At 45.0% G+C, this 24,402-nt stretch overlaps 2 protein-coding genes across 2 annotated transcripts; one reads left to right on the forward strand and one right to left on the reverse strand.

Moving 5' to 3' along the window:
• Positions 1-587: 587 nt before the first annotated feature.
• Positions 588-1,706, forward strand: LOC136426474 (melanocyte-stimulating hormone receptor-like). Its single transcript, XM_066415138.1, has one exon. It carries the CDS (start codon positions 588-590, stop codon positions 1,704-1,706), a length of 1,119 nt encoding a protein of 372 aa, XP_066271235.1.
• A 1,815-nt stretch (positions 1,707-3,521) lies between these two features.
• LOC136427179 (synaptotagmin-11-like) lies at positions 3,522-24,295 on the reverse strand. Its single transcript, XM_066415953.1, has 8 exons — positions 23,531-24,295; positions 19,068-19,295; positions 17,589-17,760; positions 16,126-16,245; positions 14,245-14,424; positions 11,980-12,138; positions 5,446-5,557; positions 3,522-4,291 (listed from the first exon to the last, which is right to left on the reverse strand). Exons 1-8 carry the CDS (start codon positions 24,115-24,117, stop codon positions 3,975-3,977), a joined length of 1,875 nt encoding a protein of 624 aa, XP_066272050.1. The 5' UTR covers positions 24,118-24,295; the 3' UTR covers positions 3,522-3,974.
• Positions 24,296-24,402: the final 107 nt, after the last annotated feature.

The raw sequence follows: 24,402 nt of genomic DNA on the forward strand, positions 1-24,402 counted from the left end.
TCTAGTGATCCCTACAAAACATGTACGTCAATGATCGCTGCCACTGATCCTTATGTACAAACTGAGTCTTTAGAGCAAACACAGTACGCTTTCGTCCAGTATAGACGTGGTAGAGAAAACAGAAGAAGAACTAAGCTTTCGGCCAATTTTCGTACTTCCTTTTCGATGCAAAGCTGCTGCTGTCAGGGGGTTTTTAGGAGATAAAGTTAAAGGATAAAGCGATTTGTAGAAAAGGTCAACACGGACTGTCCGCACCAGGGCAGGCTCCTTTGAGGTTTGAACGAATAAAAGCAGCTCGCTAGCGTTGACACCTCTCTCTCTTCTATTTGCTTCATCAACGGACGACGGGAGACAAACGAACGCCGCCTTGAAGCTGATTACTCTCAGAGGGTTTTCCATCTCCGTGAATGTTCATCAAACGAAAAGAGACGGACCACAGCCACGGTGGTCTCCGCACGACTGATTATTTCTTGTCATTGCCAGTTCCGAAAAGACCGCATCATTTCCAAAACAGCGAACACATCCACCAAATCGACGTCGCACCCACATAGTAATAATCTGTCTGTGTGAATCTTCAACAGAAGAAAATGGAGAGCAACTTCAGCGCGGCTCTGACCAAGCTTGGTCCTCCCAACGCCCCTGGCCAGTGCTTAGAATGGTTTGCGGTAAACGACCTTAGTGAAAACCTGACATACGCGACTGTGATGAGGATTTGTGTACCATCAGGGCGGAGACTGTGGGACTTTCCGGGCAGACAAATTGTGATGATAACCCTAAGCGTCATCGGCATCTTGCTCAATGGCCTCGTTGTTTTCAGCATAGCAAAGATACAAGAACACAAGCCGCTGTACTACCTGATCGCAAACCTGGCTGTTACCGACATCATGGCCGGTGTAATCTCCAACGTCATGCTTGATATAGGTGAGTTTGTGACATATCGACAGCACACCCTTTTGGGGGTCACTGTGTTGCATTTCCCCGTGATTCTGTCTCTGGCGGGGCTGGTACTTCTGTCCGTGGACCGCTATCTCTCCGTACAACACGCCATCTTCTACCACACCACCGTACGGGGCTGGCACGTGCTGGCGGCGGTGGCAGTCGCGTGGGTCTCCGCCGGGCTGCTCTGCTTCTCCCCGATGATGGGATGGAACTGCTACGCGATGGACATCACAAAGGAGAGATGTTTCCTGTGGGTAGTGGAAGGTAGCTATATGCTTTCCATGACGATTCTCTGTGTGATCGGGGTTGGTGTGGTGGTGTTCGCAAACGCTCGCGTCTTCGTTGCGCTCCGACGGCGTCTGGCCGTGGCAGTAGACGGGAACGAACAACAGGAGGACGGGCGCGTACACATGAACCAGCAACAGATCGTCTCCGCGCAGAAAAAGGCAAGAAGCGTTCTCGTCATCATATCCGTGTTCTTGGTAATCTGGCTCCTGTTTCTGTCGTGGCAGCTGTCGGTACTAGTCACTACGTTCAATATCAGTGTCGATTCGCGTGCAGTCAGTTTGCAGTTTTTCTGCGTCTTCCTCGTCGTCATGTGGTTGGTCCCCATCGTGAACCCTCTCGTGTACGCCTTCCGACTGCCGGCGTTGAGAAGGGTGGTCTGGGACAGTCTTAGGAACGGCGGGGTCCGCCTATGGCGTTGTCTCGTCCCGCCGCAACAGGTACATCCAGCCGCAATAGAGATGCCAGCCGTTAATGTGTAGTCACTGGGTTAAACATTTAGGAAGCCAAGGCTAGGGCAAGGGGCAGGACTTTTTGGAGGATTCACCTGGAAAGCAAGGGGTCAGTTTCTGGCCTGTGCACGTAGGCAGGTAGGCAGGCAGGATGTTTAGTAACAGAGAGATTCTGGTCCCAAAAGACGTTTTAAACACTGTGCCAGGTACAGGAAAATCAGATCAATTCTTGCCTCTATGCCAGGCCACAACAGATCAAAAACAACAGCTGTTACGTTATTAGAGTACCAGTATAAAGGCGTTAGCCTGTCTGAAAGTCTGGCTGCTGCAAGAAACAGATGAGCCTGGAGACAGATCTCCATCTTTACTGCTACCTTGTCCCCCCAACGACCCGGAGGTCAAGGGACTAGGTAGGTAGGTATAAAGGCGTTAAGAGATGCCAGTATTAACGGTTTAAGTCTAGTCGGTGAATATCTTTATTGTGTATGATTTGTTTTGGACAGACAAGGACGACTTCGCACTGCACTCATGTGTATGGTTTGGTGAGTACTAGTACTATATTTTTGTGTGCGTCAAAAGAAAAGTATGCGACGATAATCATAGAGACTCCTTTGCATTTCCATCTTTGTATTACTTGCAAATTTACTAAGTATACTATGAGGCTACAGAATATATATCAATATTGTTTACCCTCTATATCACGCTCTGGGTGACCATTAGTTTATCATTGCCATTTGTGTTTTTGCTTTTGCTGATTACTTGCAGGTTCTATATTGCCATTTATTTTCAATTGGCTTCTCTTGAGTACTTGCGAGTTGAATATTGCCATTTATTTTCAATTCTGTTGAGTACTTGCGAGTTCCATATTGCCATTTATTTTCAATTGGCTTCTGTTGAGTACTTGCGAGTTCAATATTGCCATTTAATTTCAATTCTGCTGATTAATTGCGAGTTCAATATTGCCATTTATTTTCAATTCTGCTGCTGATTACTTGCGAGTTCCATATTGCCATTTATTTTCAATTCTGCTGCTGATTACTTGCGAGTTCAATATTGCCATTTACGTCATACCTGGGCCTGATACGTGTGATAATTTCCTGATATAACACGGGCTGCCATATAATATTTCGAATGCATTTCGAGCGCGCCGGTTGCGCCGCCGCCAAAAATTCGAATACCGGATTCAGAGGTTGGAATCAATGTTGTTACAGTTTTGAGTTCGAGGTTCTTTTATTCACAACGATGTATTTTTAAAAAGCCGACGTTTCGACGACTGTCTGTCATCTTCATCAGGGCAATACTGACTGGTTCACAGTGCACTGAAGCTAGGTGTTACTGCTAAGAATGCAGTCCCAAACGTAAAGTATTGCTACATTAAAATATACTGTTAAGCAAAAATGGTGAGATGATGCGGTTCCAAATGAAAATTATTGTTACATTAATAGATACGGTTATAAGCAGCAATGGTGAGATGATGCGGTTACAAATGTAAAATGTTGTCACATACTTGAATATTGTTAAGCAACAATAATGAACAATTGTCAATTGTTGAGAATGTGGTCTCAATTGTGACAGTCGTCGAAACGTCGGCTCTTGTGAAATACTTGGTTGTGGATGAAAGAACCTTGCTATTTAGTCATTCGCCAACCTGATGAAATTATTCACGGCAGTAACTATGTACTTTTGAATAAGGCAATTTGAAACGCTACATAGAGCCTTTTGCGTTTAGCATATTCTGATCAAAAGGCCACGAGGTGTAGTAGTAGGACAAACCATTATAGGTATGTTGTGTATGTATTTTTGCATCAGGAAGACACTAGCCTAAAGTCAGTGACCACTCACAGATGGTTTTTGTAGTTGTGTATTGATGTCTTGAAAAAATTAAAAACATCTGAATTTCGAAAATGTCGTCTTATTTGTACTATTGCCTCCTTTAACGTGTAGCTCTCATTATTGTTGAGATAGCCCTAGAGAAGTACTATTTTTCGGACAAAATGTTAAAACGTTCTGAAACAGTCTGTTGGTACATGTTAACGTATAAACAGTCTACTGCAGTATTCCCTTATTAGTCTCGAGATCCATGATTTGCTGAGTAATCACTGGTTGTCCTCTACGACGTGACGGTTATCGTCCACGACGATTGGCTGCTTATTTGACGTTACTACACCATCATGAGACCTTCCAGACGTTGATTGGTTGTCTTGGAAACATCACTGCTCGACCGGTGATTACTTGCGCGCATGACGTCACTCAGCCGACATGATGTCTTCCGGCTAGTGATTGGTTGCACACGTGACGTCACTCGGCCTCCATGAGATCGTGCCAGACGTTGATTGGCTTCCCCCGATGACGTACCGCCCTCCGAACGTGCTGCAGCTCGCTCTCCTCGGTAGCCATCGCGCCGAGCCGAACCTGCCCGATCACGCCGTCGGCAAGGATTCGGGCGTGATCGTAAACAGTCACGACGAGGCTGTAGTCCGCGAAGAGGTCAGATGGAAACGAGAAACTGAAGGCCTCCTTGAAGACGGGGTCGCACGTCTTGCGCTGGATCTTGGTGTGCCTCGTGTCGTCTTCGGCCCCGTCAGGTCCACGCATCACGATCTTCACATACGAGTCTGTAAAGGCAAATAATGACGGGAATGATTAGCATGTAATCTTGTCTTGACTTCTTCTCCTATTGAACTATCTTGAAATAGTCTTCACCTCTTGAGCATATAAATTCAGAGTTATGTTTTAAAACCTAGTAACTCTGGACAATTTCTCGTTTAGTCACTGAACAAAAGACAGCGGATCCCAAAATGCATTCTGTTGCTTTAGTAACGGTTCCCTTATTAGCTGGATGTCTAAAGCCTTCAATCGACGTAGTGATGGGAAAGAAACTTAGACCAGCAGAAAAAAACGAAAACACAGAAGAATCTAAGAATTATAAATAGTTGAACGTGACATATGCTCGACCGACGCATACAAGTAGGTCTTCACCGGATATATGACGATAAGAAATGTGTAAGGTGACTGGTTTCCTATAAAAGTTAAAGATATAGAAAAATTTCATCTTACAAAGCAGGTTTCTTCTTTCTAAAACATGAGGATCATGTCCTCACCGGATATCTGACGATCAAAAATGTAAATGGTAAGTTTTTTTATCTTTAAAGATTTAAGAACTAGAAAAAGCTATCTGCCCAAATAGGTTCGTTTGTATTAAAATATCAGGATAGTGTGAGCACTTGTCGAAATCCTCTAAGCTCGTTAAAGCCGCCCTCTTCCGAGCCTGGTGAACGTACATTAGTGCCTGCTCCTCCTAACCCCAATTACTTTTGAAAAATCTCGGGGGATAATGGGCTAGTCTACTAAGACAAGCTTTATTCAAGGGGATCGTCTTTATCGAAGCATTTTTTTTGTTGACACCATTTTGCTCAATTGTTTTTATCCTGTAGTACACTGAAGTAGCCGTCTTGCCCCCAATTTTCCATTGGTTACAGAGTTAGGCAGCAGGGAAAGGTTAAAAAAACAACAGTGAGGACCCCATATAATAGACTAATGATGGCGCTTTTAAGCAGGAGCGTGTCATTCATTCATTCATTCGTTCTTTCGTTCTTACATGAATTGATTGATCGATCGATTGATTGATTGATTTATTGATTGATTGATTGATCCATTCTTTCATTCATTCATTCATTCATTCATCCATCCATCCTTCCATCCATCCATCCATCCATCCATCCACCATCCATCCATCCATCCATCCATCCATCCCTCCATCCGAACCCACCTGGTGCTCCAGTGAGGGCGTTCCTCGGCAGGTTCTCCGCCTTGACAACCGTAACCATCATGTTGTCTGCTCGGGTCTGGTAGCAAAGGGACAAGCTCAGCATTCCTAGGTCCTGTAAGGGCCAAATAACACGCATTGGTACTGTGAAATCATCTAGCGAGATGCGCCACCTGGCGTTCTGGTCGGGCAGGACAGGTTCAACATTCCTAGATCCTGTAAAGGCCAAATAACACGCATTTGTAGTGTGAAATCATCTAGCGAGATGCGCCACCTGGCGTTCTGGTCGGGCAGGACAGGTTCAACATTCCTAGATCCTGTAAAGGCGGAACAACATGGGGGAAGCGCCACCTGCCGTTCTGGCCTGGTAGCACAGGGGCAGATTCAACATCCCTAGGTCCTGTAGCTGTAAGGGCCAAATACTGTGTAGTTATCTAGCATAGCGAGAAGCACCACCTGCCGTTCTGGTCTGGTAGCACAGGGACAGGTTCAACATACCAAGGGCGGAACAACAGGCATTGGTACTGTGTAATTATCTAACTTGAAGCCTGAAGCGCTACCTAGCGTTCTCATCTGGTAATACAGGAGCAGGTTCATCATACAGTACTCGGGTTTTCGAAGGGCTGAAAAAACAACGCGTTGCCAACGGGCAGTAATCTATGTCAGAAACGCCGCCTGGCGTTTTCCTCTGACAACACAGCTTAAGCCCTTAAGTGCCACATTGCGCTTTCGTGCGCTATCGCAAGCCGGGATTAGTTTAAAGCCATCGCACATCCATGGTATTTGTGTAGAGTGCAGTTCTCTCTAATTTGTGGATGCCTTTCCTCATGGGACCGATACTCTACAGCGTTTCTGCCCGAGGACTGTGAGGGTGATTAAAATAAAAGATTTTCCTTCAGGTAAGAAGACATGTAACCTGTACTTCGTATGTACAGATGGCTGATCGGCGTAACACATGTACAGTAGCTTCGCAGGCACGCGGTGCGCCAGCAGCTTGTTATATTACACTGAACGACCTGTCACATCTAACTGTTGCACATCTAACTGTTGCACATCTGACTGCAAGCGTTCTTTAAGTTATCTAGTGAGGATGCTTCTACAGTACTTGGTGGCAACAAATTTAACAATTATAGTTCAAGGGAAAAATAATTTTGAACACTTCAATTCTGGGTAGATAGCTCTATGTAAACGGAGCATCTTTCAAAATCCTAATTCGAAAACAAGAATCTGTACGAAGCACAATTTTGAATAAAGATCACATTGAACGTTTGAAACCCTCCCTGGCAGCAGCTGGCTCACACATTTAGCCACTTATCCGTCGCCTGGTGGGATACAGGCGTGCCCGCGACAACAACAAGTCGCTGAAAGTCTTTCTTAAAGGGGCCTAAAGCAATATTAGGGCCCAGAAATGCAAATAGAAAAATGCTGAAATCTTTATGGTAGTGACATCTACTAACACTGTTTAGATCATTTGCGTAATAACTTCACATTTTGAGCATTTTAAAACCACGCAAAAACGCACCGTACGATGATCCCCTTAGTTTTGTGAGCCTACAAAAAAAAACCAGCGATGATTTTCAGTGAGTTCTCACGTGCACATCACAGCGACGTCGTATTTTTGGCATCATGGACGTCGCTATACATTGTGGTAGCGTTGTTTTAACTAATCATGTATAGATACTAAATAAATTGACTTTCAAAACCCTATTTGTGGGCCCTAATATTGCTTCGGGACCCTTTAATGTGACAGACCGCAAGCATTACTCACACACAATAACATATAAAGCAACCACACGAGTAGAGACACGGCAACGCTTGAATTGCGGGCCATTTACTTTAAAAGGAATCCTCACAAGGCCACTGACTTTGCGAAGCGCGTTGATTTGTTCGCAAGGGATTTGTAAGTAATTCCGAGCGGCTGAGATCGCCTCTTTGGCGAGCCGCAACTGGCAACGCGGTGGAAACCAACGGTGTAATAAAACAATACATGATGTACATTACTAATGTGACGTCTGGGTCGCACATCAGAACACGAGTAAATCATAACCCGAACCATCTCGGGGGATTTGTTTGTAATTCCGAGCGGCTGAGATCGCCTCTTTGGTGAGCCGCAACAGGCAGCACTGTAGAAACCAACGGTGTAAAAAAAAATGATGTACATTGTTACTGATGTGACGTCTGGATCGCACATTAGCACACAAGTAAATTATAACCCAAACTATCACGGAGGATCTGGATTACATATCAAAACACAGGTAAATCATACCCTGAACTATCACGGGGGATTTGTAAGTGATTAGGAGCGGCTGAGTTCGCCTCTTTGGCGAGCCGCAACTGGTGGAAACCAACGTTGTAAAAAAACATGATGTACATTATTACTAATGTGACGTCTGGATCCCACATCAGTACACGGGTAAATCATAGCCCGAACTATCACGGGGGATTTGTTAGTAATTTTGAGCTGCTGAGTTCGCCTCTTTGGTGAGCCGCAACTGGCAGCTCGGTGGAAACTAACGGTATAAAAAACGTGATGTACATAATTCATTACTAATGTGACGCCTGGATCTCACATAGGCACACAAGTAAATCATAACCCGAACTATCACGGGGGATTTGTTAGTAATTTCAAGTGACTGAGATCGCGTCTTTGGTGAGCCGCAACTGGCAGGGTGGAAACCAATGGCGTGAAACAAACACATGATGTACATACTAATTACTAATATGACGTCTAAATCATAAACCGAACTATCACGGAGCATTAGTTCGTAATTTCGAGAGACTGAGATCGCAACTGGCAGCACTGTAGAAGCCAAGGGTGTAAAACACAAGATGGATCGACATTAAGCCCCCCTCTCACTGGACCTGCCGCACGCTGGTGGCGTTTCTGCGTCCTAAACTGGATTTGTGTTACCCTTGACTTTATAATGGGGATATCATTCAAAACGTACAAGTATGGCCAAAAAGACAACAAAACACACAAAGCTTAAAAAGATTCGTTTTTTGTCGATGGAATTCGTTGAGTGCTTTGTCAATTCGATCGGCCGCGGCGACGCCGCCAGCGTGCCGCGGGTCCAGTGAGAGGGGGGCTTAAGGTCGGCTCTTTGGCAAGCCGCTACTGGCAACGCAATAGAAGCCCAGGGTGTGAAACACAAGATGGATCGACATTACTAATGTGACGTCTGGACTAGGCATTAGCACACGGGTGAATCATAACCCGAACTAACAGGATAAAACGACACCTATTTTTGTATCCTGTTGAATATGAATATCCTCTAATGGACGGGACGAGCCGACGTTGTCTTTCGTTTGATTCAGTGGTGTTATTGCGATGGGTTCGGTGTCAGTCTGTATTTTGCATTGTATTTCTTCCATTTTTTCGTATTGCCATTCGTAATATTTTCATAAACGAATATTGACAAGTGCAAGCGGAAAACGTTTAGTCTGAAAAATATTTACGGATTTGAAGGCTTTCATTTTATAACGTTGAAGGCATCTGTCTCTCTGTACTTGTTCATCACAAATGTTGTTTGCAGCTACATGTATATCCATTTACGTTTTCATTGTAAAGTGAAAAACTATGATAACCTCACACAAACATATTGATATCCTGGATTTTGCGATGACTATGAAAATACCCTGTCAATATCATTGAGTCGTCAAGACGTTAAAGGAGTGTTTCTCTGTGTCGTTGTTCATCAAAAATGTTGTTTTCAGATCTACGTTTTCAATGTAAAGGGAAAGACTATGATCACCACCCCCAACATATTGATATTCTGGACCTTGCGATGACTATAAAAATAACCTGTCCCATCCAATGTGTCGTCAAGACGAAAGCGGCGAAGCTCTCGCGATGTTAATCCCCGAACCGACTCCCCTGGTTGGAAGGTGCCGATGACATGCCCGCCACAGGGCTGCTGATCCCTTTTAAGAACATCCAGTCATGACTAACCTCCTCACCCCCACCAATCACCGTCGTCAATCATGCAACTCGGCTAGAGAAGTCCCAAAACAACACAAGACGTGGGGTGGGAATCTCTTTTGCAACGTTGCGGATTTTAGATGAGTGAATATTTGTACACAGTTGCAAAGATATTGGCAGCTCACTTAATAATTTGTGTTTTACACCTGGGTTTTAAAGTAGTAATGGTCAAACGTCAAAGTTTTAATTGACAATGAAATGCTTTTCAAAGAGGAACGACACACACAGACCGCATTATATGTTTAGCTCTATTACACAAGTGATTACAGTGTTATCTGTTACATTCCTCAATTCGCCGACCTCCAGTTTTTAACAACTCTTGACTTACCAAACAAACGTCAACTAAACTAAGTAACTTGATTGAGTGTGAATTCATCCTACTCGGTCTCCCTCTTCAATCACGCAGCTCGCCTAGAGAAGCGCCAACACAAGGCGTGGAGCGGTAACTTTTGTTAATCGAAGTCATGCAAATCGAAGAACATCCAGTCATGACTAACCCCCTCAACCCCACAATCACCCTCTTCAATCACGCAGCTCGCCTAGAGAAGCGCCAACACAAGGCGTGGAGCGGTAACTTTTGTTAATCGAAGTCATGCAAATCGAAGAACATCCAGTCATGACTAACCCCCTCAACCCCACAATCACCCTCTTCAATCACGCAGCTCGCCTAGAGAAGCGCCAACACAAGACGGGGAGCGGTAACTTCTAGTAAATCGAAGTCGTGTAAATCGAAGTACATCCAGTCATGACTAATCTCTTAACCCCCACCAATCACCGTCGTCAATCATGCAGCTCGGCTAGGGAATTCGAACACAAGGCGAGGAGTGGGGATGTTTTTGAAACGTTGCGGATTTTAGATGATTTAATCAGTAAATATTTGTACAAAAGCATCTGGATGGATTTAAAATCCAGTTACTTGAAAGTAACTGTTATCTAGTGGATATTGACGTTTTACGTGGCTAGTTGACAGCAAAGATATCGAAGGAGCTTTCTTTCACTAATCAAAGCATTGTAAACCTTAACAGCCTCGCAATAAGAGGAAGATAACGTTGCATAACCACTGCTGTTGATGGCTAATGTTATATCAGGTACCTCATTGTCGATGATGGAGACACTACGTGGAAATTCATCCTCAATTGAACTCAAAAAGTTGGTAAGCCTTACGGAAAAACAATCCTATGTGGTACCTGGAGGGCTGTATAAGATGTGGTATGTGTTTGAGAGGCGTGCCACCCAAAGTAGACCACGGGCAATGCTTTAAACACCAGTAAGCCAGGAGCACGTATGTCTCAGTAGGAGTTGAACGAAGCTACAGACCGAACCAGCGGGCGTCTCGATTTCATTACAGGGGAGATACCGAGAATAGATAAAACGGTGCCGTTTTGACCCTCACTCCCCAAGGCTGCGTGAAGATCACGGGGTATTTTCTGATAAAGCCGTTACTCAATCTCTATTGAGGTGATAGATACCATCTCTGTACTGAAGGGGTTATTAGTCTGTCCTTGGGCTGAATCCCCGGTAGGAGTTTCAATACTGGAGGTATTGGCTTTAAGTGATAAGTTACAGGTAAAGCCACCTCACAAGCCGGGCGCGGGACATTTTCTGAGCCGATACTCAATCTTTATTGAGATGATGACTACTACTACTATCATCTATATACCCCAGGAGGTATTACTCTGCCCTTGGTGCTAAACTCCTGGTAAGAGTTTCAACACTGGAGGTATTGGTTTTAAGTGATAAGTTACAGGTAAAGGCACCTCACAAGCCTTTGATTATAAGATAAAGCTTTGTAACTTTTTCATGTGTCCCAATTGAGTATCAAAAAGGAAGCGAACGTTGCATAATTGACTATAGATATCGGCTTTACTTTCTAGTGCTTCAGTGAACGTGTTAAAATGAAGCGGCGAAAGCACAGTAAGATGTTAGCTTCCTTAAACGTTTGAAAAAAAAGTACTGCAAGAGCATCCTCACTGCATGACTCTATACAACGCTTACAGTTAGATGTGCAAAGGTAAGGTCATCGCGGGCAGGATCAACTACTACAGGCTCTCGTTCTTCCCTCGCACCATCAAAGAGTGGAACGAACTTGAGCCTGGTGTGGCGGAGGCGGGGTCCCTCTCCCAGTTCAAAACTGGGCTGGGGAGGACCTTGCTGCATTGAGCCACCCCTACACGTCCTTGTATATATGTAAATACATGTATTACTAACTCACTAAATTCACTTGTCTTGTCCTTTGCACACACAGTTGTTTATGTTCCTTAGCGCCTTTCCTTTATTTCCCCTTTGTTTTATTTGTACCGGGCACTTGTGTTGTATCTAACCCATGCGCAACTGCTGATAATCTCAGATATGAGGCTAAGCAGTAAAGAAGAAGAAGAGGGTGTGACAGGCTGTTCAGTGTAATATAACCAGCTGCTACCGCACCGCGTTCCTGCAAAGCTGGTGGGTTACGCCGAAGGGCGGTTATACCGGCTATACAGATACAGATACAGAAGAAAAGGAAAGTCTAGCAATAGAATATGTTATAATTAGCAGAGAAGAGAAGAAAGGTTATTGACCTCGGAATCCGTCTTGGGCTCGAGATTTCTCCAGAGGCGGTTCTCGTGACTCAGGTCCAGGGTACCCAGCACCACCTGCACCTCCCCCAGCAGCTCGTCTCTGCGCAGGTGCGGAGTCTTGCTGAACACCTTCATGCGCAGCTTCATGTCGTTCAGCATCTGAAGAACAGAATAAAACACGTTCAGAAAACAGGACAAGCAGAGACGGCAGACTTCACCTCCTTACCCATACTGCTTTGCGGCCATTCAGCTATAACTAACATTAGTAGCAGCATTGAGGATGTACGCCTATGCTACATTGTGAATAGTAGTAGTAGTAGTAGTAGAATGGTTTATTCAATTCCTCAGAAAAACAACAACCTGGTCGCGGCCTAACGGCCGATTGTCAGCTTGTTTACATATACCAATGTCTACATAAAATATTAAAATTAGAATACTCGGAATTTCAGAAACGTTCAGCATCTGGAGAGAGTTAGAAACCACTTCAGCAAGTCAGCATAAAGTACTTAAGTACGTAAGAATAGCCAAGGGTTAGTGTGAAGACGGTAACACCTGGGAAAAAACGGAGTAACGCTGAAGGGTAATTCTCGTAAAGTAGCGTTTGAAAAAAGGGCAATTATACTACGCTAAGCTCATGTACATCTGATAACATTAAGACCGCCCCAAGAGAATCAATCACTCTAACTAATGTATCGCCAGCAACCAAAGTAAAAGCCGTGCTCTTGAGATTGTTGACTCAGTACTCGTGACGTCATCACTCCATAACACCTACCTACAGTTCTTGCCCGATGAAGTAGAATTCCGCGTTAATAAACGTTAACAAGCATGATTGGCAATACTGTAAATGCATTTAAGTTCGCGTGGTTTTATATCATATTAAGGTAAAAATGGAGTGCTTCCGGTGGTTTTAAGTTTGCGGCAGCGCTATAGTCACATACTGCTACAATATTGGACAAAATGTTCGCGGTGGTTTTAAGTTCTCGGTGAAACGGTCGCCGCGAAAACCGCGAACATAAAACCACCGCGAACATTTCTGCATTTACAGTATATTGCGTTGGCGATACCGTCCGCTATCCTTACGTCAAGTTCTATGCCATTACTAATTTCACCTCGTTGAAGATGTGGTTGCTAACGTGCTTGATATTATGTCACATTGCCAACTAGTAATACTGTAACACTAGATCAACCTGAACCATATTCCCACCACTAAACTCACCTGTAGCCCTAGCCTGGACTGTCGAAGTAGATCTCCTCTTTAATAGGAAGATCCAAGTGCGTTAACAGTATACATGTTGCCTTGACGATATCGTCCACTAGTGCTATTTTAGTGCCCTCTTAACGCCAGGCCTATTTCTACCACTTAAACTCCTGGTTAAAGACAAGTTCTAAGTGTGTTAACAGCATGTTGCCTTGGCAATGCCGTCCACTAGTACAACATTATAATTAGTTTCAACCTATTCCTAGAGCTATTCCTACCACTTAAACCACATGTAATCTGAGTCCCCGAACTCCGCGTTAAATATAGCGTTGCTGGTGTGTTAACAACACGTTGCCTTGACGATACCGTCCATTAGTGCTATTCTAGTCTTCTCTTAAACTTAGACCTATTCCAACCACTCAACCCGTAGTTAAATGTGGAGCTTTGAGTGTGTTGATAGTATGATGCGTTGACGATACCATGCTATCTACGTTTCCTCTTAATTAACCATACACATATTCCTGCCACTAAACCCACCTGTAGTCCGAGCCCTCCGAAGAAGAACTCCTCGTTAAATATAGCGTTCCTGGTGTGTTAATATAACTTTGCCTTGACGATACCGTACACTAGTGCTATTCAAAGCCCCCTCTCAATAGACCCGCGGCACCCTGGCGGCGTCGCTGCGTCCTAAACTGGATTTGTGTTACCCTTGACTTTGTAATGGGAATATCATTCAAAACGTACAAGTATGACCAGGAAGAAAACAAAACACACAAAGCTTAAAAAGATTCGTTTTTGTCGATGAAATTCGTTGAGTGCTTTGTCAATTCGATCGACCGCAGCGGTGCCGCCAGCGTGCCGTGGGTCCAGTGAGAGGGGGGCTTAAGTCTTCTCTTAACCCTGGACTTATTCATGCCACAAAACCCACCAGTAGTCCGAGTCCCCGAAGTAGAACTCGGAGTTAAATATAGCGTTCCTGGTGTGTTAACAATACGTTGCCTAGACGATACCCTACACTAGTGCTATTTTAGTCTTAACCATACACATAATCCAACCACTAAACCCACCTGTAGTCCGAGCCCTCCGAAGTAGAACTCCTCGTTGAAGATGGGGTTCCTGGTGTGTTTGACTGTGCGCGTCTGCTGCCGCCCCACCTTCCCGGGAAGCAGGTAAAGCCGGATGTAGCTGTTGATGTTGTTTCTGGCGTGTTTGTGGCCGCCCAGGTTCTCAGCCTTGATAATGGACACCTGTATACCAATAAAGGTATGAAGCATGAAGCAGCTAAAATGCGACGTTTCATGACGTTTGTCACAGGTGGTGACATACAAGCACGGTATACCGGTTGAATAGTAAAAGTTCTTTATTTACAACAACCAATGTGCCCAGTCATTCACCAACCTGATGACATCATTCAGGGACGGTATACTAGCTATGTGTCTCTGTGTGTCTGTGAACTCTGTACCCAGGCGTAGGGCACCACACAGTCAGTAACTAATAACATCTAGCCCCCCTCTCACTGGCCCCGCGGCACGCTGGCGGCCGATCGAATTGGCAAAGCACTCAACGAATTTCATTGACAAAAAAAACAATATTTTATATTTATTATAATTTATCAATAAGGTTTGTGTGTTTTGTTGTCAAACTTGCACGTTTTGAATGATATTCCCATTACAAAGTCAAGGGTAACACACATCCAGTTTAGGACATAGCGACGCTGCCAGCGTGCCGCGGGTCCGGTGAGAGGGGGGCTTAAACGATGAATTAATAGACAACGGAGTGAACGAACGATACATAGGCCCAATTTATACAGAGTTTTTTCAGATATCTAAAAATCCGCCGACATCTGAGCCTTAGATATCTGGACGCATTTATACACACCGACAGGAAGTACCGCAGGACTCACGCAGCGCGCTGATTGCACTCGTGACCCTATTTAACCTTTTGCGCGCGTTTCAAAATGGCGGGAGAACCGCCTGTGTTTTTCGTCATGATGAATATGGTATTCTTTCTTTATCTGACTCGCGTGTGGCTAAACATGAGGCAGCAAGCAAGGGTTGAGCGTAAGAGGCGTTTGAGGTACCGGGGAAGACGACAGCGACCGGTCAGAATCAACGCTGCGTTCCTACTCGCTGCCCTTGTCGTGGCGGAGGGGGGAGGGCCGATCCACCGAACGATCTGGCATCACGAAAGAAGTCCGTCGTCCGTTTGAGAACAAATGGTCCTTGATGCTAAGAAGTTTTCCCGCTTTATCGCCCGCCAAATATGCAAACTAGCGTGAACCCCGACCTCCAGATGTCTACTACGCGACACATTCTGTTTAGACGTCCGGCTGGAGCGGTCGGGGACTCCCGCTGAGTTGTCGGGCGAATGCTTCAGAGTGGTCGGCTGAAATTTTCCCGACATCTAAAAAAACCCTCATTAAGACCATAAAATTCCAGTTTAGACACAGAAAAAAGCTGTCGCCTGGCAGATATCTGCAGTCCAGATATCTAGACAAGCTGTGTGTAAATTGGCCCATAGATAGAAACGTGGCGTCCTGTGGCGTAATGGATAGAACATTCGACTGTCAAACAAGGAGACCCCAGTTCGAACCCGAGCTGCCCCCTGACATGTCTGAACTTGCGCCCCGACGTTGTGCCCTTGGGAAAGGCACTTAACACGACTTCCCTCACTTCACTCAGGGGTGAACGAGTACCTAGCTCTTCTAGAGTTGGGGACGTCCCTCGGATAGGACGTTAAATGGAGGTCCCGTGTTTGGGGAGAGCCACACCCCGCGCACGTTAAAGAACCCACCACACCTTTCGAAAAGAGTAGGGGCATACCCTACTGTGCGATGGTCCAAAATCCTTACAACCTGGATTGACCCGATACATGTCAACAATTGCCGGTTTGTCGGCAGATGGATATACGTGGTCAGGAAGAAGAAAAAGAAGAAACAAAAGTTATACCTTCAGCTGCCTCCCTCGCTTGACAAACTCGACGGAGAACTTGAGTTCCCCCAGGTAGTGCCGGGGCAGCCCCGTCTCCTTCTCACGTGAGTCGCGCCGGAGGTAGGTAAACGTGGGAACCTGCGAATGAGTAGAAAAATATTGATGTAAATTGGATCATCTATTCATCATCATCGGGGTGTCCCTGTAGTGTAGTGGTCTGCGCTTCTGTCTCTCACATCATCTGGTTTAAATTACTTGGACCAGAAGGACTGGGGTTCAAGCCCCAGGTAGGACACCTCTGGACAAGAGGCTCATTGAGTCATACCAAAGACTTTATAAAAATGATACATACTTCTGAAACAGTATGGAAGTTAAACACACTTCACTGCCAGTGGACTAGCCCCCTGCTGCAGTGATTGCACCACAGTGTGGCCCAGGGCTATGAAACGGAGATGGGCACCGCCCTATACATCAATAATGGTGTGGGAGGATTTTAACTTTTTAACTTTAATTCATCATCATCATCATCATTATCATGGGGTACCCCATATAGCCCCATCAGCGGCAAAGTAAGGGGATGGGCTAAGGCGGGCAGGCCTCCAGCCTGGCACGGTAAGACTCAACGGTAGGAGCCGTCACAACCGTGCCAGGCAGGGCATTATACTGGGGAACGGTACGGAGGAAGTATGAGTGTTTGTATGTGTCTGTTCTGGTGTTGATGGTTTGACATTTGAGATAGTGGCTTCCCCGGGTGCGCCCCTGGGCTGGTTTTAGTAAACTGTCAGTGGCTAGTTGGGTAGCCCTGGCTGTACTTTCTACAGCCAAATAAATCAAATCAAATCAACTGTCAGTGCATTAATTGATAGCTTACGAAAAAGCATCAAGCTACATGTATCTATGGATAATAGACAACGTCCTGATTCACTGACTACAGCCCTGCGAACGGAAATAAAGAATATACCTTTTATCATCCACTTTTAGCTTACGAAAAAAACCCCATTCGCTCACAAGTAACATAACTGTTTACAAAAGGTCCTTCCTTGTTTTTAACCTACATATTGGTCAGCAGCGTCCTGTCCCAAGGACTACTGCCCTTTTCAGTAGCATATTAGTCGTTCAACGTCGGCTGATTTGATCATGAATAAATAAAAGTTGTAATAAAACAACAAACAAACAAACGATAGTTTTCGTAGGTACGCAGCCTTTTTTTCCCTTCTGTTCAGACGTTTAACAATATTTCTGCTGTCTTCATCACTCAGAGGCGGATAGGTTGTCAAACCGTCTCAACATAAATGCGTTTATTTGAATGATGTTTATCATATCATGAACTTGTTAGAACAATGTTAGTACCCACCTGTAGCGAGACGCTCCTCTCCTGCGGCTGTACACACACACATACACACACACACGCCCTGTGACACATACGCACATACACACACGCACAAGAAAACAATACCGCAATATTTCATAGAAGTGCCCACCTGTAGTGAGACGCTCCTCTCCCGCGGCTGTGGGCTGACCTTCCGTTGCACGTTCGGGCTGGGCTCGGCGGAACTCGGGGAGCTACCGGAGGAGAAGTAGTCAATCTGCGGGACGGTGAGCGAGGAACGCCGCCGGGTAGACGGGCGCTGCCGCCGGACGTACTTCGGCGAACTGGGCAGTGGTAATAGAAATACATGTTTAGGTTGGGTTGATGAAAGTTAGACATCCAGGTAATAAGATACGCCCAAAACAGTTACTCAGGCAACTGGACAAAATGTTGAAACAGACGTTGCAGACAGCATCCGCTGTCTTTCGTCAGTGACTAAAGGATAGAACTGTAGGACCAGGTTTTATACAAAAAAAGCTGAATTGAAATGTTAATGAGGTGAATAAAATTTAGACACATTTACTTGTATGATAACTAGCTATTGTTGACTCTTACCTGGTTCGCATTTAGTATTTTCTTTGGTACGGAGTCATTTCATGGAATTGCAACATACTTTTTAAAAGTTACAACATGTCTTCTTTCTCGCAACATGACGGGATGGAAAACTCATTATTCTTATCAGACACCAGCTGCAGCGTACTCCTCTGGCCAATTATCTTAGATTGGGTAAGAAATCTCAGGAGAAAGAGAGCATCTAGGAGTCTGGGTTGTTATAGAACCGAGATACTTAAAACAACCAAGACGTGTCAATCTGCCCCACTTGCGATGGTCAAAAAAACTGATTACGTGTGTGGAAAATGATTACGAAATTATCGAATAAAATATATTCACGCCTTCTGCGCTCCTTTATTTTCAATGCTCACGGATAGGTCGCGTCGGAGAGGAAATGTGTATGGATTTAAGGGCATGTGGTGGGCAAGAACAGCGAAGTATTACATCTAAGATTCAACTTAAGGAAGCGGGTGACCATGATTCTGATACCAGCTGCAGCTTACTCTTCCGGCCAATTATCTTGAATTGGGTAAGAAGTCTCAGGAGAAAGGGATCATCTGTATGAGTCTGGGTTGTTATAGAAGGCAGTGGCCCGTTGCAATTCGAGAGCGAGCAAGCTCTCTCACCAAATCTTCTCATTAAGTCTTCTCTGGTTAGATATTCCGTCTCTGATAAGACAACAATGATAAGACTTATTGCACATTCATGTCCTATCGGGCTAAGTACAAGTATATGAATACAAAATAAGTAATGAAATATATATATATATATATATATATATATATATATATATATATATATATAGAGAGAGAGAGAGAGAGAGAGAGAGAGAGAGAGAGAGAGAGAGAGAGAGAGAGAGAGAGAGAGAGAGAGAGAGAGAGAGAGGATGTCTTATACTAATCTTGAAGATGGGTTCTTAAACTATTCTGATACAAAGGTTTGGTATGTAATACAGCGTTGTACCTCAGAAGTAATTGAAGCAGTCAGTCGTTTAACTGCCTGTATGAAAACAAACAAACAAACAAACAAACAAGCTTACCGTTTGCTCCCCCTGCGCCTGTAGGTGTGTTCGGAATCACATGACCACTTCCGATGACGTGCGGGTCTGGGCGAGCTCACGGGAGAAGACTCCGTGGAACTACCGCTAACCCCCGACCTCCCCGACTGGGGGCTGTTAGACGCGCGGGAACTGGCGTTGCTAGGACGCTTGTTGCTAGGCAACCGCCAACCGTCGTCCGACCCCGACTCAGGCGTGACGACGCGAGGACTTGGAGAGGAAAAAGGGAAGAACTAGTCAGCTAAACATTCAATTTTAGATAATTCTTTGTGGGTAAACGTGCTGTACTTACAAATATTCAAATAGAACACGAGATATCAAAGCGGAAGTACCGTAGAAAGCCGATAGGGGGCCCATTATGAAACTTCGTATTTTCGACCCCAGCCACCTACCAAATATCATAAGGATCCATCCACACACGCACACTGACACACAGACAACACCAAAAACATAACCCAACTGCCAGCAGAAAGGCAACCCAAACCCAAACTTACTGTAAATGCAGAAATGTTCGCGGGGATTAGATTACGCGGTAGGAAGAAAATGGAATGTTCGCGGTGGTTTTAAGTTCGCATTCGAAACAATAGTAGCGCTACAGTTACACAATGAAACGGCGTTTCGCGCTGGTTTTAAGGTCGCGGTAAACGGCAAACATGAATCCACCGCGAACTTTTCTGCACTTACAGTATCAAAATTAGATCATATCCACATCCGTCAAGTTATAAAAGAGAAGCCCGGTGATTGTGAATGGGAATTAGAGGTCGGTTCTTTCGGGATGTGGCCACGTGGGAGTACGCATGTGCGTCATGACGTCATTAGCGTCCCGCACACAGCTGTAATATTCCCTGTGAAGTTATTTTTGTTTCCGCCCGGGTTATTTCCGATCGTAGCTGACGCAAGTCGAGCCCACCCGAGAGGATGTTGCCACACGCTCGCTCTTTCGGCCTGTGTGACACAAAATCCTTGAGCTGCCAAATACGCGAGAGGTCGGGTACTACTCCTGTGTGGAGTAAGGGATGGACAGTCTAGTCGATGGGGCCAGGGCAAGATTTACATGATTAGGGTTAAGATTAGGGATAGGGAGTATGATTAGGATTACCCATTGGGGATGAGGTTTTGGGCTAGAGTTAGAGTCATGGTTAGGTGCAGACTAAATCTTATGATTGAAAATAACCACGTCCCACGTACACTCTCACGTATACTGGATCCCCCAAAAGTGTCGTGCTCAGGTGCAGTACCTGACCTCTCACGTATTTGCCAAGCTCAGAAATTTGGCTTGACAGCGGGTACACGCTCGCTCTTCCGGCAGGGAGGATAGATGGACAAAACGTCAAACACGACAGGAAGGAACGCATTGTTAACGGGTCCTTTCAGCTTACAAAATGATCAATTTCTTTTCATAATTCGGTAATTGAAGCTGCTGTACGTAGCAATCAGTAGTAATATTTTACTCTCCAAGCAGTGGTCAGGGTTCAGCTTGTTGTAGACGTATTTGTGTGCGTTCCTATCGGGTTTTCCATTTGGTCAGGGTATTTTTTTACCAGCTGGCAGACAAAAAGAAAATCTGAAAAAAAATGAAAGCTTAATAAAAACGCTCCAAAAGACCTCCAAACACAAGCCAGACTCTGGATGGACAAAACGTCAAATAAGACAGGAATTAGCGCATTGTTAATGCGTCCTTTCAGCTTACAAAATGATCAATTTTTTTCAAAGATCACTTCCATAATTCGGTAATTGTAGCTGCTGCACGTAGCAATCAATAACATTTTACTCTCCAAGCAGTGGTTAGGGTTCAGCTTGTTGTAGACGTATTTATGTTCGTTTTTATCGGGCTTTCTATTTCGTCAGGTTATGTTTTGCCATCTGGTGGACAAAAAAAAACCCTGAAAAAATAGAAAACCCAATAAAAACGCTTCAAAAGACCTCCAAACACAAGCCAGAATCTGGATGGGCAAAACGTCAAACAAGACAGGAAGGAACGCATTGTTAACGGGTCCTTTCAGCTTACAAAATGATCAATTTTTTCTAAGATCACTTCCATAATTCGGTAATTGAAGCTACTGCACGTAGCAATCAGTAATATTTTACTCTCCAAGCAGACGTTTTGGGTCCAGCTTCTGGTAGATGTATCTTTGTGTGCGTTCTTATCGGGCTTTCTATTTGGTCAGGTTATTTTTAGCCATCTGGTGGACAATAAAAAAAAAATGAAAAAAAAACTCAATAAAAACGCTCCAAAAGACCTCCAAACACAAGGCAGACTCTGGATGGACAAAACGTCAAACAAGACAGGAAGGGACGCATTGTTAACGGGTCATTTCAGCTTACAAAATGATCAATTTTTTTCTAAGATCACTTCCATAATTTGGTAATTGAAGCTACTGCAGGTAGAATTCAGTAACATTTTACTCTTTAAGCAGATATTAGGCTCCGGATTGTTGTAGACCCTGCATATCCAACTCCGAGCATTGCTTGGACCCATATTGTCAAGAAGCCATCAACCGTTTATGACCTTATCTCCTTCTATCCTACCATACCCAATTTCGGAGAGAGCAATGGAAACCCGCCATAGAAATCTCAATCGCTTTCTTTTATGGTTGGTTGGCTTTAGGAGAAACAGTAACATTTGTAGTCGCCTTTAAGTGACCATAGGCAGTAGATAACTGCAATCTTAGCTATTCTTGGAGCATTTCGCAATAAAACTAACGACAAAGGGCAAAGACATACTCGGACAAACTACGTCCTTTACAGTTAAGTGTGGCGTGAATGAGATCCTGTAAGCTGTAAAGGTCCAGCGTTCAAATTCAGAAATACATTTCCAAGTTTTGAAGTACCATGTCGAAGGTCTTGCCTTTCGACACGTTACAATGATTTATAATAAGGGACGTGCGTAGCGTACGTAGTCCAGTGGTTAGTTGCCCTGCGTCTGTAACAAGTTCGTGAGTTCGTATCCCGACTTTGTCGCTCACCCGACATACATGCTATGGGAAACGGTTGTAGCCTTTAGGAACGGACATCCACTGTCCATTGTGCTTGCTAAAAATAGTTATAGCTATAGCTCTTATCGGAGAGAGAACATTTAACGGTAATGGAAATCGGCCATAGAAATCTTAATCGCGTACTTTTATGACTGGCTTTAGGGTGAACAATAAAATTTGTAGACGCCTTTAAGTGGCCATGGACAGCAGATAACTGCAATCTTAGCTATTCTACTTAGTCCAGTGGTTAGTGGCCCTGCGTTTGGACCAAGCTCGTGAGTTCGTATTCAAGCTGTGTCGCTCATCAGACATGCCCGGTACGTACTTGAAAAATGGTCGAAGCCCTAAGGAACGGACGTCCACTGTCCATTGTGCTTGCTAAAAAGAGCTATAGCTATAGCTCTTATCGGAGAGAGAACATTTAACAGTAATGAAAATCGGCCATAGAAATCTCAATCGCTAGCGTTTATGGCAGGCTTTAGGAGAAACAGTAACATTTGTAGACGCCTTAAGTGACCATAGGCAGCAGATAACTGCAATCTTAGCTATTCTTGGAGCATTTCGCAATAAAAGCAACGCCAATGGGAAAATACACACTCGTAACAACTATGGCCTTATTAGATAAGTGTGGCATGAATAAGATTCTATAAGCTATGGAGGTCCGGACGAAACAGCATTCAAATTTGGAAATACGTTTCCACATTTCAAAGTACCATGTCGAAGGTCATGCCTTTCGACACCCTACAATGACTTACAATAAACTACGTGCGTAGCGTACGTAGTCCGGTGTTTAGTGGCCCTGACCCTGGACCAAGACGTGAGTTCGTATCCGTCTGTGTCGCTCAACCGACATGCAAGCTTCTGGAAATGGTCGTAGTCATTAAGACAGGACGTCCACTGTTCATTGTGCTTGTCGAAAAGAGCTATAGCTATAGCTCTTATCGGAGAGAGAACATTTAACAGTAATGGCAATCGGCCATAGAAATCTCAATCGCTAGCGTTTATGGCAGGCTTTAGGAGAAACAGTAACATTGTAGACGCCTTTTAGTAGCACAAAAGGAGATAACGATAATTTGTACTATTCTTGGAGCATTTCGCAATAAAACCAACGATAAAGGGCAAATACATACTCGTAACAACTACGGCCTTATCAGCTAAGTGTGGCATGAATGAGATTCTATAAGCTATAGAGGTCCGGACGAAATAGCATTCAAATTAGGAAATACATTTCTGCGTTTTAAAGTACCATGTCGAAGGTTTTGTCTTTCGACACGTTACCATGATTTACAATAAGGTACGTGCGTAGCGTACGTAGTCCAGTGGTTAGTGGCCCTGCATCTGGACCAAGACGTCGTGAGATTGTATCCCGTCTGTGTCGCTACCACAAGGTAACAGTAACACAAACAACTTGATAAGGTTTGGAAACGGTCAAACAAGCAAACAAACAAAGAGGCAAACAAACAAACCTACCTTGTCCTGCCGAAGTATATGGACTCTTTCCTGTTGGTAGTAGGAGACGTTTCCAAGGTCGTAAAGCCGTATGACGTCGTCTTCCTCCCCAGGTGCTGCAACGTCATGGCTACCCTGGAGATGGGGTCAGAGTTCACGTCGTCAGGGTCGTCTGTTTTGGCGGGAGACGCCTCAGTGCAGTCCGGCCGGACCCAGACCCCGGGCCGGCGGGATCGGGTCCGCACGGGGGAGCGCGGCGGGGTGGAGTAGCTCCCTCCCCCGTCCGACTCACGACTGTTCTGCCTGGACACCGACACGGTGAGAAGACTCTCCGTGCTGGACGTTCGGAACACGTCTGTCCTTCTGTCCAAATCCGCGGCGCTGTGGGTACTAGCGCTCGGCGCCATGCGTGAGTCGTTCTGGGGGCTGTCGTCGCTGAGAAGCCGGCACGGCAGCTCCGTGGTCGGGATCTCGAACTCGGGGATGGTGTCCGGCGTAAGGACGTTGGTGCACGCGCGGCGCCTAACGTCCTCGGCCCCGCCGGCCGCGACGACGCCGTCCCGCGAATTTCGCACCTGAAGGTTCCGTACGCTGTTCAACAGCCACATCCCGGAGGTTCTAATGATGATACGTGTGCAGAATATCCTTGTCTACTGCAGCGCAAGTGATCTCTAGGGTAGCAATCCTACTTCTAGATCAGAACTAACGAAGGGCCGCTCCAATCCCGGCAGGTTGTTGCACGCCCGACTTGCACGTTACTGAATCAGCCTGTATGCAAAGGCGTCAAGCAGCGATATCCCGTTCACCGAACTCGCTGTCACCAATACGGAAATTAACGCTGTTATTTCTGCACAGCCTTTTATCCACGACAAGAATTTTTCAGTGAAGCTAAA

The sequence above is a fragment of the Branchiostoma lanceolatum genome, chromosome 2 (genome assembly GCF_035083965.1).
Source record: "Branchiostoma lanceolatum isolate klBraLanc5 chromosome 2, klBraLanc5.hap2, whole genome shotgun sequence".
Classification (NCBI taxonomy): Eukaryota; Metazoa; Chordata; class Leptocardii; order Amphioxiformes; family Branchiostomatidae; genus Branchiostoma; species Branchiostoma lanceolatum.

Coding starts and splice junctions, on each gene's coding strand:
- LOC136426474 (XM_066415138.1), top strand. CDS start 588: ATGGAGAGCAACTTCAGCGCGGCTCTGACCAAGCTTGGTCCTCCCAAC.
- LOC136427179 (XM_066415953.1), bottom strand. CDS start 24,117: ATGTGGCTGTTGAACAGCGTACGGAACCTTCAGGTGCGAAATTCGCGG. Junction 14,425..16,125: donor AGCGAGGGAGGCAGCTGAAG/GTATAACTTTTG, acceptor ATTGGTATACAG/GTGTCCATTATCAAGGCTGA. Junction 12,139..14,244: donor TCGGAGGGCTCGGACTACAG/GTGGGTTTAGTG, acceptor TCTGTTCTTCAG/ATGCTGAACGACATGAAGCT.